The 17,716-nt window shown below is 44.1% G+C and overlaps 1 protein-coding gene across 3 annotated transcripts in view; it reads right to left on the reverse strand.

Moving 5' to 3' along the window:
• Nucleotides 1-2,171: 2,171 nt before the first annotated feature.
• Nfs1 (NFS1, cysteine desulfurase) overlaps nt 2,172-17,716 on the reverse strand; it is a 27,858-nt gene continuing 12,313 nt past the window's right edge. For 2 of the 3 annotated variants that reach the window (XM_004630870.3, XM_004630871.3), the window contains 8 exons: nt 17,075-17,168; nt 15,101-15,235; nt 10,595-10,752; nt 10,087-10,192; nt 9,923-10,004; nt 8,969-9,052; nt 7,954-8,043; nt 2,172-2,679 (listed from right to left, as the gene is read on the reverse strand). In XM_004630870.3, coding sequence (XP_004630927.1) covers nt 2,616-2,679; nt 7,954-8,043; nt 8,969-9,052; nt 9,923-10,004; nt 10,087-10,192; nt 10,595-10,752; nt 15,101-15,235; nt 17,075-17,168 — 813 coding nt within the window. In that variant the 3' untranslated portion in view covers nt 2,172-2,615. The remainder of the gene's footprint in view (nt 2,680-7,953; nt 8,044-8,968; nt 9,053-9,922; nt 10,005-10,086; nt 10,193-10,594; nt 10,753-15,100; nt 15,236-17,074; nt 17,169-17,716) is intronic. The other variant, XM_023714843.1, reaches the window with a different exon arrangement.

Raw genomic sequence — 17,716 nt, forward strand, 5'->3', positions numbered from 1 at the left:
TGTGTGTGTGTGTGTGTGTGTGGCCAGCTCAGCCCACCAGGGGGCGGGGCTGGCTGGCATGTGGTGCTGGGGGATTGAACCGTGGTCCCTGTGGATTGAACCGTGGTCCCTGTGGTTTGCTAAGCTTGTTCTAAATAGGTGCTTTAGACCACTGAGCCATCTCACCAGCCCCGGGATTTGTTTTAATGGTGTTTGGAGATAGGATATCATGTCCACATCTTGTACAGCAATTAACCACTGGGAAGAATGTATACAATGTGTTGATTATTGAAATTGTCCTACCAATTTGATTTGAAACTATCTCATTGCTATTTATCAATAAAATTATGGAAAATAAAATAAAATAAAGCTCAATGGAGACTGCATGAGTTACCACTCTCGGCATTGTGGGGTTCTGTGAATTACTTTTATTTCCAATGTGAATTTTTTTTTTCCTTCGGAACCAGGGATTGAACTCAGCCAATGTGAATTTTTAACTAGAGTTCTGTGCTTCGCATATACGGGTACAGGCTTTGGAATGCTCCTAACTAAAGAACTTCCCAGAGGCTGCCTCTGCAATTAGCTCTCCACTTTCTATCTGGTACAGGTGGGGTGGGGTGGAGCTCAAACTGAACACAGCTGAAGGAAACCACATGATAGAGCCCAATAAATCCTAATGTGATGACCTGAAAACACATTGTGAAACTGTCAAATACTCCAAAACCACAAAGCACTGCTGGAGCTCCAGGCCAAGTGCCCTGGCCAGGTATGAAGCCACCACCAGTCTGGGTCCTCTCCCTAGCTGGGAAGGTCCAGGATGCAGTGGAAATGTGGGGGATTCCTTTTTGTTCCTATCAACTACTATCTCCCTGAAAACACAGAAGAATCCTGTGGTTTCTCTTCAGATCCTATAAACCTTTCGCCTTTTACCAAAACACAAAGAATGTCTGGATACTGACAGGCATTTAACTGCTGAATGAAGAGATATGCAACTTAAGTGATGCATCTATGGAAATCAGGTGGACTTCTCCATAATTCCCAAGTGCAGCTTGAACTTTTTCAAAATTTTCCATTTGAATCACTTTTTTTTTTTTTCTTTTTGGCCCAACTGGGGATTGAACTCAGGCCCTTCTACTGAGCCATTTCCCTGGTCCTTTGAATCACTTTTATTTTTAATCTTTTACTTATTTGGTACAGGGTTGTGCTACACAGCTCAGACTCATACTGATCCTCCTTTCTCAGCCTCCCCAGTGCCAGTATTACAGGCATGTGCCACCATGCCCGGTTTCAGTGGCCAGCACAGTGGCATGGGATGTGGTATCAGGGATTGAACCCAGGTCCTTGTGCTTGCCAGGCAGGTGCTTAAACTACCAAGCTATCTCCCCCAGCCCTTCAACTTCTTTTTTAACTTTTTCTGATTCTTATACAGTAACAGTAAAACAGAAGATCAGTTTATTTCTCCAATCTTCAAATGAACAAATTTTAAAGGAACAAATTATCACAATAATAGATGGAGTCATATAGATATTTCTAGCTCTATTAAAAGGAAGATGGGGGGCTGGGGAGATGGCTCAGTAGGATAAGCGCTTGACTGGCAAACTCAAGGATCTGAGTTCAATCCCCGGTTCTGCAAAAAAAATAAATAAATAAAATTAATAAAAGGAAGATGAGAATAAAAAGAACAGTGGACCCTTGATTTATGAACTCAATTCATTCTCGAGGCCTGGGTGTAATTCAAGTTGTCAGCTGAAGGCTTGGGCTCCTCTACACAGCCTTCAGTCTTGTACACAGGTCGATCTCCGCATCCTTAGAGAACTTGGCCCGGATTTCTCAGTGAACCCCATACAAGAAAGGATGTTGTAATGTTCCTTCCAGAACTCTTTAATGTTTAAATAGGCATCTGAGACCATTGGGAACCAAAAGCTGCTGGCACTCAGGTCTTAACTCAAAACTTTCTGTAGGGCTTCAGAACCCTTTCTGTCAGGGTTCAGAGCTGGTCATAAGGTACATTAAAACTAGAATTCTGCCCATAATCCAAGCTATTTATAGGTCAGACCAGTTGTAACTCAAGGGTACATTGTAAGCCTTCTAAGAAACTTGTTGTTTGGTCTACAGACAATAGGAAGAGCTGTCCTTCAGAACCACACACATAAACACACACACACACACACACACACACACACACACGTACGTAAAGGAGTTGATTATTTAATATTGCTGAAGTAGCCAGTCCAGCTGAACAACAAAAAGCAATTCAAATGTCCACATACTACAACAGAGTCCCTGAACAAACAACCTTCTTCTAGTTCTTCAATCTGCACAGAAGTCATAGATACGTCCAGCAGAAATATTGTAGCAAACATCTCTACTGCTTCAGGATGGAAATGTCCACCCACTATCAGACCAGAGAAGAACTTGTGAAGAAAAATGGGGAATATACCCCAGCAAAGTCACTAAGGCTGGGGAAAGATACTTTCATTGTGTTTGCGACTTGGAAGTGGGCTGTGATAAATTTAACTGGGATACAGTAATTACAGTTTGATCACAGAGCACACCCTGGAAGTAAGAAATACCCAGTGTGTATGGGTCAGTGAGATAGGACCAGCCAGGCCAGCACAGAGTGGGGGCACTTTCTTCTAGTGTTGAGTCCACTTGATACTCTTGAGGTCAATGCCATCCTGGACCATCTCCCAGAGAGGACTGCCAAAGAAAAGAGGCACACAGTGAGTGAGGATTGCACAAGGGGTAGCCAACACTGGCTCCAGGGCCCTGGGCAATGACTGATTCACCTCCTTCTGTCTCTGGCTTTTGTCCTAGTGGATCTCAACACTAATCATTTGTCCAATAAATCCCAGCTACCTTTAAATCCTGGTCAGTTCTAAAGTTTGTGCTAATATTGTTTGGACAATTAAATGTTTGCATCTTGTACTAATTTTATTTTATTTTTTGCAGAACCGGGGATTGAACTCAGACGCTTGCATTTGCCAGGCAAACACTTATTCTACAGAGCCATCTCCCTGGCCCCTCTTGTACTAATTCTGAGTAACCAATTTAAAGATAACAATACCTATTGTATTTACCATTCTTTTTTTTTTTTTAAATATTTATTTATATTTATTACATTTATTTATTGTGTGTGTGTGTGTGTGGCCAGCTCAGCCCACCAGGGGGCGGGGCTGGCTGGCATGTGGTGCTGGAGGATTGAACCGCAGTCCCTGTGCTTTGCCAAACTTGTTTCAAGTAGGTGCTTTAGACCACTGAGCCATCTCTCCAGCCCCATACCATTCTTACTTTTATCTTGTTCTGATTTTTTTTTTTTTTCTCTTTAAAATAGAATTTTGCTAGGGGCTGGGAAGATAGCTCAGTAGAATAAGCTCTTGCTTGGCAAATGCAAGGACCTGAGTTAAATCCCTGGTTCCACAAAAAAAAAAAAAAAAAGAATTTTGGAGGCCAGTGAAATAGCTCAGCAGCCTAAAATGCCTGCTTAGGAAAGCTTAGGCAGGTACAGGGGACTGCAGTTCAATCTCCAGCACCACATGCTGTGCCAGCCCCACCCTCAGGGTAGGCTGAGCAAGCCAAAAAAACAACAAAAACAAATAAATAAAATATAATTTTTAAAATATTCTGGTCAATTCTAGCCTCTATGAAACCGCCAATAAACAAAATTAACTAGGTCCCAAGTTCAGCTGCAATGGGACCCTGCATGAACGGTTCTGAAGGACAGTTGTGATGTGTTCTTTCTTTCTTTTGTTCTTTATTTTTTAAAATTTTGAGAGGGGGAACTACCCGCTCAGGCCCCCGCTCCTGTCCCTCTCTCGGGACAGGAGCTTTCTTTCTCTCAATAAATATATTCTGCTCATAACCTCTGTTTGTTCCTAAAATTCATTCTTCGGTTTTAGAGAACACGAACTCGTGCAGGTCAGGTCCAGAGCCCTATGTGATGTGGAGGTCACCCACCTGAGACCAGTTTTTCTCCCTGTATCATTTTGGAGTTTCCCACCGAGATCATTGGATGGAGGTATAAGTTTGCTTTTCTTTCATAAATTCTGGATTGGGACTTGCTTAGGTAACAAATTTATGTTTCGAATGTTAATCCCACCTCATGCCCAGCTAAGCAAGTTCCTATGTCTTCTCCACCACCTTATATTTTTATTTATTTGTGTGTGTGTGTGTGTGTGTGTGTGTGTGTGTGTGTGGCCAGCTCAGCCCACCAGGGGGCGGGGCGGGCTGGCATGTGGTGCTGGGGGATTGAACTGTGGTCTCTGTGCTTTGCTAAGCTTGTTCTAAATAGGTGCTTTAGACCACTGAGCCATCTCACCAGCCCCTCCACCACCTTAGACCTGCCTCACCACATGGTTTTCCTCTACAAAAGTCCCTGCAAGAGACAACTTCCTGGGGGGAACTACCTGCTTGGGGCCCCCCTCCTGTCCCTCTCTCAAGACAGGAGCATTTTTTCTCTCAATAAATATATTCTGACCAAAAAAAATATTTTTTGAGACAGGGTCTTGCTAAATTGTTAAACTGCTTAGGATGGGCTCAAACTTGTGGCCTTCCCACCTCTGTCTCCCAAGTACTGGGATTACAGAGGTGTACAATCACCCCTGATTTGATTCTACTCTTGATTATCTCACACATTTTTCTTTTTTTAAATGAATTTAGGACAGGGTCTACAGGGTGTATAGGGTCTCACTATGTAGACCTGACTCGTAGTGATCCTCCTGTTTTCAGCCTCCCAAGTGCTGGGTTACGGGTGCGCACCACTGCACAGTCTCTCAATCATTTCTCAGCACGCCCTGCAGGCATTTATACTCCACATTCCCAGCGTGCCTTTCTGTTTTTGTTTTGGCTTAGTTTCTGGGGATTTTTTTTATTTGTGTTTGGTTTTTCTTGGTTTAGTTGCTTCGGTGGTAGTGGGCTTTGAGCCCAGAAGCGCGAAGCTGTATGTCCAACCACTTTAAATTTTTAATCTTCAGACAGGGTCTTGCTGTTTTCCTTAGGCTGACCTTAAACTTGTGATCTTCCTGCCCTGGCTTCCTGTACTGCTGGGATTATAGGCATGTGCCATCATGCCCAGCAAAGGAGATCTATTTGTGAGATTTTTCCTTGACACAATATAATCAGTAATCTCCTTCCAGTCCCTAATAGGATCATAAAGTAAGGCTTTTGTGAAATTAATGGGACCAGACTGAATTCAATTTGTTTCTTTCTTTCTTTTTTGCAGAACCAGGGATTGAACTCAGGCCCTTGCGCTTGCCAGGGAAGTGCTTATTCCACTGTGTCATCTCCCCAGCCCCTGAATTCAGTTTGTAAAAGATCAGAATAGGGTACAAATACTGAAGACACAGGAAGAATAGGAAAGTATTATCAAGTGCCTGCTTAGGCAAACACAGGGACTGGGGTTCAGTCCCCAGCACCACATGCCAAGCCGTCCCGCCCCCAGTGTGCTGAACCGGCCACTGAGATCAGAGGTGGTGGCGCACACCTATAATCCCAGCACTGGGGAAGCTGAAAACAGGAGGATCACTACAAGTCCAAGCTGTGTACTGACACCCTGTACCAAACAGGTAAAAAAGAAAGCAAGTATGGTCATTGTCAGTACCAGACGTAACTGTGCCAAAAAGTAAAGCCAAGGAAGAATCTGGAGCCTAAGAACCCTATGCAAGCCGTAGGTACAATACAGCTATACCATACCAAGGAAAATCTAGAACACAGAAAGGCTGGGAAGAGCTCACAAAGGGAAGCAAGGTCCATACTCAAACTTCCTCTCTTTATCAAGTGGGTCCCAGGGAATCCTGAAAGTCAACTGGACCAGAGACAGAGTCAAACATACCCACTGGGAGGCAGCTCAATAGTACAGAATCTCTTGCCTTTTTTTTTTTTTCCATACTGAGGATTGTACTCTGAACTTTTGCATAGAGCTATGTTGTTGCCAGCCTCCTCCTCCTCCTCCTCCTCCTCTTCTTCCTCTTCCTCTTCCTCTTCCTCTTCCTCTTCTTCTTCTTCTTTTTTTTTTTGTAGTACTAGGAATTGAACTCCCATACCTTGCACTTGCCAGGCAGGTACTTAAGCCGCTAAGCTATATCCCCAGCCCCTATTTTTTGTCTTAAGACAGGGTCTTTCTAAGTCCCTGAGTACCTTAGGCTGAACTATAACTTGTGATCCTCCTCCCTCATCCTCTCAAGGGTGCTGAGATTACAGACAAGCAAGATCACATCCAGCTAGGAATCTCTTCACTTTACAAAAACCACTAAGTAGGGGCCGGGGAGATAGCTCAGTGGAATAAGCACTTCCCTGGCAAGCAAGGGCCTGAGTTCAATTCCTGGTTCCTCAAAAAAAAAAAAACAAAAAAAAAAAAACACTAAGTACTAGCTCTTACTCTTTGAGGAATCTCATGGAAAGTGGGCATGGTGCGGCACACCTAATGATTCCAGCACTCAGGGGACTAAGGTGGAAGGACTGCTACAACTTTGAGACAAGTCTGAGCTACATAGTAAGTTCAAGGCCAGCCTAAGCTAAGACCTTGTTTCAAAACTAAAACAATTTAAAAATCTCAAGGGAACCATGTACTTTCAAAGGAAAGTGCACAATCTTAAAATATTTACCATACAATTTCAGGGCTATCATGTATCTCTTAATTAGCTATCACAGAACTCAAATTAAGAATTAAAAAAAAAAAAAAAAAGGGCCAGGCAGATAGCTCAGCCGACTAAAGAGCCTGCTTACGCAGAGCGCAGTGGCTGGGGTTCAAATCCCAGAGTGCTGTGCTGGCCCCGCCACAAGGGTGCACTGAGATGGAGACTGAGACTGGGCATAGTGGCACACACCTGTAATTCCAGCACTTGGGAGCCTGAAAACAGAAGAATCACTAGGAGTCAGATCTACATAGTAAGACTCCGTAGACCCTCTAGATTCTGTACTAAATACATTTTTTTAAAAAAGCTTAAAAAAGAATTCTTATTTTGCTAGGTATAGTGGCATACAACAGAATTCCCAGCTATTTGGAAGGCCTAGGCAGGAGGGTCACAAGCTGAGTCTAATCTGAACAACTTAGTGAGACCCTATTTCTGGAACCCGGGATTGAACTCAGGCCCTTGCACTTGCCAGGCAAGCACTTATTCTACTGAGCCATCTCCCTGGCCCCTGAGACCCTATTTCAAAGTAAAAACTAAAAGTTAAGGGGGTGTGTGTGTGTCTAAAAGGTAGAGCATGACTAGTGTGCATGATAAGGTTTGTGTATAGGTATCCCCCCCAAGTCTCATGCAGTCATACAATAGACTTCTAGACTTTGTGATTAATTCCTAATCCAGTGCTGGGTTATGGATATGAGTGTTATACCTGGCCTGGGGCACATAGCCTGAATGCAACACAAGGGAGACAGATTTGCTGTCTGTAGCCATTACTGCCACCACTCCCTTTGCTCTTGCTTTTTTTTTTTTTTTTTTTGGTGGAACCAGGGATTGAACTTAGACCCTTGTGCTTGCCAGGTAAGTGCTTGCTCTTGCTTTTTGCCACAGCCATGAACAGCTGTTTTCTCTGCCATGTCACTCTGCCTTGGAGCCAGCTGAGCATAAACTGAAACCTCCACTAACTGTGAGCTAAATAAGCTTTTCCTTCCTTCATTTTGGGTGCTGGGCATTTGTCCCAGCGATGAGAGAAAAGTAAGTAAGACAGAAGACCATGGGTTCAATTCTCAGTACCAGAAAGAAAGAAAAAAAGCCAGCCAGCAAGCAAGCATGCACGCACACATACACACACATAAATGAACTAAGCAAGGGAATGTACTACCTGCACTGATATACTTACTTTTAATGTTTTTAAAAAAAAGTGGCCAAGAATATTCACTTTCTTGCTTTTACAATTTAGAATCTCTGAATCCCAAAACCTAAGTATTCTCACACTTCGGTTTCCAGTAGTGTGAACACATAGCCCAGGGATAAGAGGGGGCCAGGATTAGTTTCTTCCAACAGCACATACCTCATTTCTCTAAGGCGTTTCACATGCTGGATACATTTCTCCACAGTATAGTCTACTTCTTCTTCAGTCGTGAAGCGGCCAATGCCAAACCTGAAGAGGGCACAGAGGAAGAGCATGCCATCAGAAGTAGTACTGGGGTTACGGTCTGTATCTAGTTATCCCCCCCAAAGCCTCATGCAGTCATGGGCGGCTTCTAGAGTTTGTGATTGATTCTTGATCCAATGCTGGGGTACGTAATTTGCATTACTATGTAAGGAAGGAGCGAGGCTAGCTACTTGCCTGAGCTGCTGCCACCTGTGTTGTAGCTCTGTGCTGCCTCCATGAACAGCTGCTCTGTGCCATGTGCCACTCTGTCTTGGAGCCAGCCAAGTACAGACTGAAACTTCCACTAACTGGGAGCTAAATAAATTTTTCCTTCCTTCATTTTGGGTATTGGGTATTTTGTCCCAGGAAAGAGAGAAGAATAACTGAGACAGGGGTCAATTTATTTGGCCAATATCCACTGAAGATCTACTACAGAAAGTCAAGATGACAAGAACATGGACCTTCCCCTCTAGGCCAGAGTTTTGTAGAACATGGTCTGCTAACACATCAGAGTCACCTAAGAAATTTCCTATTCTTCCCTCCCGACATAGCAGAAGAAAATCTCTGCATATGGGACTCAGAAATGGCTATCTTTTATAAACTTCCCAGATGATACTCAATGAAGTCTGAGAACCTCTGCTCTAGAAACAAGAGATAAGGGAAGGTTGAAGGTATACTTCAGGGATACAGCACATGCTTAGCATCTGCAAGGGCCCAGACTCAAGAATCAGCACCAAACAAACAAACGATAGAAAGAACCAGATTGAGAAAAACTATAACATGAGATGAAAATTAAAAGCAATGCTTTTGGCAATGAACTTATTAGCATGCATGAGGCCCTGGATTTAATCCAGAGTCACACACACACACACACACACACACACACACACACACAGCTCCTTTTATAAATGTTGCTGCTCAAATTACTAACCTGATAGAAGAGTGTGCTAAATCCTCATCAGCGCCAATTGCTCTAAGGACATAAGAGGGCTCCAGAGATGCAGAGGTACAAGCACTAAAGAAAGAGACAGTTCATCATCAGCATCTGCTTCAAGCCCCAAGTCCCCAGTTCATACTTCCACCTGCCCCCCAAGGCCATGGATTCACATCACAGGGACAATATATACCTGATCTAGCACACCAAAGGGCCTGATGCTGTCCTGTACACACTGGGGACTTGAAGCTAGCTGCTCTGCCAAAGTATGACAGAACATAATAGCCCATGGCTGGATCTGACAGGAAGAGGCAGCAGAGAGCCCTGTGCTCACTCCCCCAAAACAGAAAATACTATCTACCAGCCCAGAGAGCACCTAAGCCATTGGAGGTCCTTGAGCATTTTAGCTCTGGAGGCCTACAACAGAACTGCTAGTATAACCCTAGAACAGAAACATATACTCCCTGGGACTACAAAAGGAATAAAATTCTCCCCCAGAAAACCCTGCTAGGGTGGCAAGCTTCAGCCTATGCCTAGCCAGACAAAAAAGATGATCTGTATTGTGAATCAAGAACTCTTAGAGCTGGGGAAATAGCTCAGTGATCTAACTGCCTGCCTGGCAAGTGCAAAGTGTTGAGTTTAATCCCTAGTACAGAAAAAAAAAAAAAAAAAAAGAACTTATATGCCAGGTGTGGTGGCACACACCTGTAATCCCAGTACTCAGGAGGCTGAGGCAGGAGGAACTTGTAAGTTCAAGACCACCCTGGACTACAAAATGAATTCAAGGGCAGCCCGAACTGCATATTAAGACCCTGCCTCAAAAAGACAAAAAAAAACAAACACTTTTGTGCTTATTTTCTCCATATCAGGAAGCTTAGTAACCTTTATGTAACTTAGAAGCCAGGCTTTTTGACCCCACCACAGTCCCTATGTATACATGGTCAGACTCACCTCCCTGAGGACAAAGCAACATCCTTGAGTGCCATCAGCAGACTCTCCCCTTCCACATATGCAAAGGAGAGGTTGATACACCCTAGAACAAAGAAGCGACTCTATAAGAAGGGCTTCAGAATCTTAGTCCCTTTCAGCATGGGGGACGAAAGGCAAATCCATACCAGGGTAGTGGTGTTCTGGGTCCCCATTCATCACCACATCCGGAAGGCTCTTCATTATCTTCTGTATCAGCCGCTCTGCTAACTGTGAGACCCGCTTGTGGTCATACTAAGGGACAGGCAGGGAGTAAGTACTAAGCACAGTGACCACCAACCAGCTGAGAAAACCCACAGTTCCAGGAGCCCTGTCCTCACCCCAGGAGTGACTGTGCAGCAAACTCACCTCCGACCTATGTTATCCATGAAGACCACTGTGCATCCAGCACTGCATACAGTGCCCACGGCGTGAAAGATGCTCAGTAACCAAACATGGACCCCAACCACCCAGAAGCAGATCAGCTGGTAATACTCATGGGGCCTGGGGTTTGGAGCCTGGGAATTTCCCTCAGAACAAGGGGACAGAAGCATCTGGAGAGGGTAGAGTTTTCTTCAATCTCTTCCAGCAGAGGTCTGACTTAGCTTGGGACCCAACACAGGGGGAGAAGCAATGGGAAGAAAGTGCTCCCCGTACCTCCATCTCTTGCTGTGCCACCTCACACGCAGCCCCCAGCCCCACCACCAAGGGTGTGGGCACTGTCCCAGACCGCATACCCCGCTCCTGCCCCCCTCCGCTCTGCAGAGGCTCCACACGCACTCGGGGCCGGCGGCGGATGTAGATGGCACCAACTCCTGGGAAGCAAAATTAGTTAGAAAAAAGAACATAAACAGAGAGACACAGATGAAATAAAATGCCACTTTTCAAAGAGATCAAAATATTATTTCAACTTTCCTATAAATTTAGGATTTTTCTAAAAAAAACAAAAGAAAAAAATGGCAGTAAGAACATAATATTTAGCAAAACTATTTAACATCAGAAAGGCATGATATCATACACTGCAACATTATTATGAGAGCAAGAAGATTAAAAATAATTTGGATGGCCATCAGAGGAACACCAAATAAACTGTAATATGTCCATTCAATGAAACAGCAAGCAGGCGTATCAATGAATGCAGAAAGGGCCAGCAAGATAGCTCAGCAGACTAAGCGCCTTTGAGGTTCAATCCCTAGCACTACAGGCCAGGCTTGCCCAACCCTGGGTGCCCAGAGCCGGCCACCAAGACAGGATGGGGTGGCGCACACTTGTAATCCCAGCACTGAAGGGGCTGAAAACAGGAAGATCACTGCAAGTCTGAACTATACAGTGAGACCCTGTACCAGACACATTTTTTTAAAAATGTGGAAGATCTTTCTGTACTGACACTGTAAAACCTCTACTATATATGGCTAGAAAAAATGGTGAATGAAGAGAGTTAAGATATATTATGTAGAAGTTGAGAATTAAAATGTATTATTATTATTTTTTTAATTTTGTTTATTTGTGTGTGTGTGTGTGTGTGTGTGTGTGTGTGGCCAGCTCAGCCCACCAGGGGGCGGGGCTGGGTGGCATGTGGTGCTGGGGGATTGAACTGCGGTCCCTGTGCTTTGCTAAACTTGTTCTAAGTAGGTGCTTTAGACCACTGAGCCATCTCACCAGCCCTAAAATGTATTATGAATTGTGGTTTTTTGTGCGTTGTTTGGAGGGTTCTATTTATTTATTTATCTCTTTGTTACAGGGTCTCACTACAGAGTTCAGACTCCTAGTGATCCACCTGTGTCAGCTTCCCCAGCACTGGGATTACAAGTGTGTGCCACCACGCCTGGTTTCAGGGCCAGCACTACACTCCCAGACACCTGTGTCACCCCACCCCCAGGCCAGCACCACATGAGGTACTGGGGACTGAACCCAGGCCCTAGTGCTTGCTAGGCAGACTCTTAGACTGCCAAGTTATCTCCCCACCTACTTTTTTCTTCGTTTTTGAGGCAGGATCTTACTATATAGCTCAGGTTGGCCTAGACTCACTGGACAGCCCAGGCTGGCTCAAACTCATAGCGAGCCTATTGCCTCATCCACCAAGTGTTGGGTTTGCCAGTGTGTATCACCATGTCAGGCCTAAAACATTATACACAGGTACCAATTCTCAATGATGAATGTAATCATATATACTGCAAAAACATACTGATAAAAAGAAAAACTGGTGAAATTGCCCCCAACTCTTTGTTGTTATTGTTTTTTGTTTTTTTCTTAGGGGGGTCACTCAGGATGCCTTCAGGGCAGGTCTGGTTTGGCTTGAGGATGAGGGGACAGAACCACAGCATCCTGAGCCTGACTGCTTTGTTTCAGCAGGCACTTAAACACCTGAGCTAATGGGCAGGCCCTACCACCAACTCTTTGGACAGTTAAAAATAATAAACAAGGGGCCAGTGAGATAGCTCAGCGGTCTAAAGTGCCTGCTTAGGCAAGTGTGTAGGGACCATGGTTCAATCCACATGCTGTGCCAGCCCAGCCCCCAGGGTGGGCTGAGATGGCCACCAAAATCATCATCATCATCATCATCATCATCATCATCAAAAGGATGTACTATTAGGTGAAAAAGCAAGGTCAAAATTATGACATGCTAGTTAGCTAAAAAGGGGGATGTTGAGGAAGTATATAGGTACTATATACTAGAAAATGCAGAGAATAATTCTAGCAAACTACTTAGGCCAGGCATATAGGTATAGTGGTGCATGACTATTATATAGTCATGAGGCTATTATAGAGTCCCAGCACTTGGGAACCTGCAACAAGATTGGTTAAACCCAAAGAGTTTAAAACTGGCCTTGGCAGGGGCCGGGGAGATGGCTGGGTAGAATAAGCACTTGCCTGGCAAGTGCAAGGGCCGGAGTTCAATCCCCACTTCTGAAAAAAAAGAAAAACAACAAAACACCTGGTCTTGGCAACATAGTGGGACTTGTCAAACGGGGGGAGGGAACAAGACACCATGTCCCCAAAAGGGTAGAGACAGGAAGGAGACCTTCTTCTGTGTGCTCTTTTGACAATTTTCAAACGTGAATATATTACCTGTGCTAAGTTTAAAAGTAAAATGAAGAGAAAAAATGCGGTAGGAGGTGAGAATGGTACTCAGAATTAGCACAATATCCCAAGGTCTAGCAAAACATGTATATCCTGTGACTCACTAAAACAATTTATGAAGTTTGTCCAAAAATATGAGCATGAACATGAGTATATAAAGATATTCACTAAAATAGTCAAGGGTTTTTGAATAATGTGAGCACTTAATAAAAATGCATCTCCTGGGCTGGGGATTTAGCTTAGTGGCATAAGTGCCTGCCTGGCAAGCACAGGATTTTGAGTTCAATCCTCAGCACCGCAAAATAAATAAATTAAAATAAAATGTATCTCCTACACAAAAGCTAGACACAAAATGGAGGTAGTGAGCAGCCACTGTGGCACATGCGTGTAATCCTGGCACTGAGGAAGCTGAGATAGGAGGATCACGGTGGTAGCAGGTAGCAAGACCTTGTACCAAATAAATAAATAAATAGGTTTTTAAAAATGTAAAGCAGTGGTTTCCAAATTTAAATTAATTATTGCATTTGTTAAGAAATCCAAACTGGGGGCCAGGGAGATAGCTCAGTGGAATATGCACTTGCCTGGCAAGCTCAAGGACCTGACTTCAATCCCCAGTTCCACACACACACACAAAAAAAAAAAAAAACAGAAAGAAACAAAGAAATCCAAATTGGCACAGTGGTGTACACCTATAATCTCAGTTACTCAGGAGGCTAAAGTGAGTGAATCAAAAGTTCAAAACCAGCTTGGCCTGGGCATGATGGAACATGCCTGTAATCTCAGCACTCTGGGAGGCTGAGGCAGAAGGACTGTCACAAGTTCAAGGTCAGGCTTCGCTATCTACTGAGTTTGAGGCCAGCCTGAACTACAAAGCTAGATCCTGCCTCAAAAACAAAACAAGGGGCTGGGGAGATGGCTCAGTGGAATAAATGCTTCCCTGGCAAGTGCAAGGACCTGAGTTCAATCCCTAGTTCTGCAAAAAATAAAATAAAATAAAAAAGACCAGTGTTTAAAAAAAAACAAGGGCAAGCAAGATAGCTCAGTTGACTAAAGTAAGTGCTTAGGCAAGCTTAGGCAAATGCAGGGACTGTGATTTGATCCCCGGAAACACATGTTGAGCCAAACCTGCTCAACAGGGTTGGCTGAGCCGCCCAGAGTCAGAGCAAAGTGGCATATGCCTGTAATCCCAGCACTGCGAAGACTGAAATTAGAAGGATTACCACGAGCCTGTGCTGTGTAGTAAGACCCTGCAACAAACAAGTACATTAAAACAAAACAAAATCAGTTTGGGCAACACAATGAATAAAAATTAAATAAATAAAATAGCACTTTTGGTTACAGCTAAATGACACAAACTGTGTGTGGTGACACACACTTGTAATCCCAGCACTTCAAAGACTGAGGCAAGAGGATTACCTTGAGTTCAAAGCCAGCCTAAAGTACATAGTGAGTTCAAGGCCAGAGTGAATTAAACAAAATAGGATCCTGCCCCCAAAACACCAAGAAATGAGAAAGTAAGTAAATAACAAAATAAATAAAGGACACTAGCACTCTGCAAAGCATTCTCTTTTTTTTCTGGCGGAACCAGGAATTGAACCCAGGCCCTTGTGCTCGCCAGGCAAGTGCTTATTCTACTGAGCTATCTCCCCTCCCCCCCTTTTTTGAGACAGGGTCTCACTATGCAGTTCAGATTGGCCTTATGCTCATTTTTGTGGTCCCCAGCTGGTTTCGAGCTTGCAGAGATCCTCCTGGCTCAACCTCCCTAGTGCTGGGATTACAGGCCTGCGCCACCACACCTGGTTCTGGGGCCGCATGGTGCCTGTATCCAGGGCTGAGACAGTGCACCTGGGGATCCAGGGCTGAGACTGTATAGCATGTGGGGTGGGGGATCAAACTCAGGTCCTTATGCTTGCCAGGCAGGTGTTTATGCCTCTGAGCTCTCTCTCCAGCCCCCTGCAAAGCATTCTCAACATACAAGTTTCTCTGATAATAATGGTTTGTAGCTCAAATGACCCTAAGAAACATCTGTCAGAGGGTTTGATGAGATGTTCAAAGAAGAGGAAATCTAAGAGTGACTGGTACCTTTAGGACCATAAATTTTGTGGCCACTGATGCTCATGAGATCGATTTTCATGTCATTGACATCAAGTGGGATTTTTCCAACAGCCTGGGCTGCATCAGTGTGGAAATACACCTTTCTGGAACTGCAAATCTGCCCTGAGGAAATAATGGAGCGGAAAACTCACAGCACAAGGTTGGGACATAACCAGGAAACAACCCGCAATGCACTATAAACTGTCTCTCCCCAAAGTAAATTACTGCTAGTATTATAGTAAATCTCCTCCCACTCCTACCCTATCTTTTCCTCCTTTTTCTCTCTTCCTCTTCCCCTTGTCTCTCGTTTCTTTTCTTTTTTGTGGAACTGAAGATTGAACTCAGGCCCCATGTGCATGCCAGGGAAGCACTTATTCCACTGAGCCATCTCCCCCCACCACCTTGTCTCTTTTCTCTCACCCTTTCTCCATGTCCCCGCCCCTACTTTCACTCTAAACACAAAGGGTAAAGCAACAAATGAAAACCCATCTTATCTCATGCATAAGATTTTTCTCATCACCTCATTAATATTGGCCTTTCCATAAGTCATATTACTTTTATAGTCTGTCTGTCTGTCTAGCTGTCTTTCTTTCTTTGTCCTTTTGAGACGGGTGTCTATCTGCAGTTCAGGCTGGCCTTGAGCTCACTTTGTGGCCCAGGCTGGTCTCAAACTCATAACAATCCTCCTGTCTCAGCCTCCCGAGTGCTGAGATTATAGGCAGTGCTGGGATTACAGGCATGTGTAACCATGCCTGGCCTAGAACCTAGAATCTTTTTTTTTTTTTTAATATATTTCATGTTTACATACAATTTACATTTTATTTATTTATTTTTTTAAACATTTATTTATTTATTGTGTGTGTGTGCGCGTGTGTGGCCAGCTCAGCCCACCAGGGGGCGAGGCTGGCTGGCATGTGGTGCTGGGGGATTGAACCGTGGTCCCTGTGGTTTGCTAAACTTGTTCCAAGTAGGTGCTTTAGACCACTGAGCCATCTCGCCAGCCCCTAGAATCTTTTTTTTTTTTTTTTTTGTATTTTTAGGGAAGGGTGTTCAGGATCTTACTACTAGATCAGACTGGTAGTGATCCACCTTTTTACAGCCTCCCAAGAGCAGGCATTACAGGCATGCGCCACCACACCCAGTCTCAATTGCTGTCTCAGCACGCCCCAGGGGGGAGGGCCAGCAGGTAGGTCCAGGGATCAAACTCCCAGCCCCTGTGCCTGCTTGCAGGCGCTTTAATCCACTGAGCTGTTCGGCTGGCCCTATCACTGTTAAGTTTGTTTTGGATAATTTTTGTCACTTTGGTAAAAAAAAAATAAATAAAAATAAATAAATAAATAAATAAATTAAAAGTGGGACATACAACATTGCTCAGGGGTAGCAACACACACTTGTCTAACAAGTACAAGGCTTGGGCTTAATCCTAGAAGCTACTCCTGGTAGGATCAGTGCTGTGTTAAAACTCATCATCTGGAGCTGAGAATGTAGCTCAGTGGTACAGCATTTGTCTAGCATACATAAAGCTCTGGGTTTCCCCTCCCAGGTACCACCAACAAATAAAAATTAAAAAATTAAAAAAGTACTACACTTGCTGGGCTTTGTGTTACATGCCTGTAATCTTAGCACTTGGAATGCTGACGCAGGAGCATGATTGTGAGTTTGATGCCACCCTGGGCTACAAAGTGAGTTCAAGGCCAGCCTGGACTGCATAGTGAGACTCTGTATCAAAAAGACAAAAAGATTAATAATAATAATAATAATAATAATAATGGTACTAGATATGAATTCAAACATTGATCATTATGCCACTTAAAATGTTCATGAACAAAGTCCTTAAAATTCTGACTCCTTTGATGTCCTTTCTACACTCTGTCGTGTTAGAGCTCCTAACCTACTCTTGCTCCTAACAGGGAACACAGTGGGAAGCAAGAGATAACTATCGAGTTAAACCGTAATACTCACCTATTTCTGCAATAGGCTGTTTCACTCCAATCTCATTATTCACAGTCATAATTGAAACCAGGCTGGTATCTGGCTGGATGGCAGCCTCTAGTTCCTAGGAATATGCAGAAGTAGGGCTTGGCTGACAATCTAGGGCCAACAAAGCCCTCCCTTGTAGGCAAGTCTAGGCACCGTGGTACATGCCTGTATCCCAGCATGAGGCTGAGGCAGGATTCTAGTTTCAAGGTCAATCTGGATGACAGAGTAAGTCTGAGCCTGGGCTACACAGCAAGACCCTATCTAGAAGAGGGAGCAGAGGGGAGGGGAGGGAATGCAGGGAAAAAAAAGACACAACAAAAAAGAAGAGGCTTTTCACTGCACCCCTGTCAAAATGGTTAAAATAAAAATAATATGGGCCAAAAATAATAATAAAATAATAATAATAATAATAATAATATGGGCCTAGGGATACACCTCAGTGGTAGAGTGTGTCCCTGGCATGCTCAAGGACCTGCATTAGATTTCTAGCACTAAAGAAAAAAGTCACAATACAAAATGCTGGTGAAGGGCTGGTGAGATGGCTCAGTGGTCTAAAGCACCTACTTAGAACAAGCTTAGCAAAGCACAGGGACCACGGTTCAATCCCCCAGCACCACATGCCAG

The sequence above is a fragment of the Octodon degus genome, unplaced genomic scaffold, assembly GCF_000260255.1.
Source record: "Octodon degus isolate 3935 unplaced genomic scaffold, OctDeg1.0 scaffold00037, whole genome shotgun sequence".
Taxonomy (NCBI): domain Eukaryota; kingdom Metazoa; phylum Chordata; class Mammalia; order Rodentia; family Octodontidae; genus Octodon; species Octodon degus.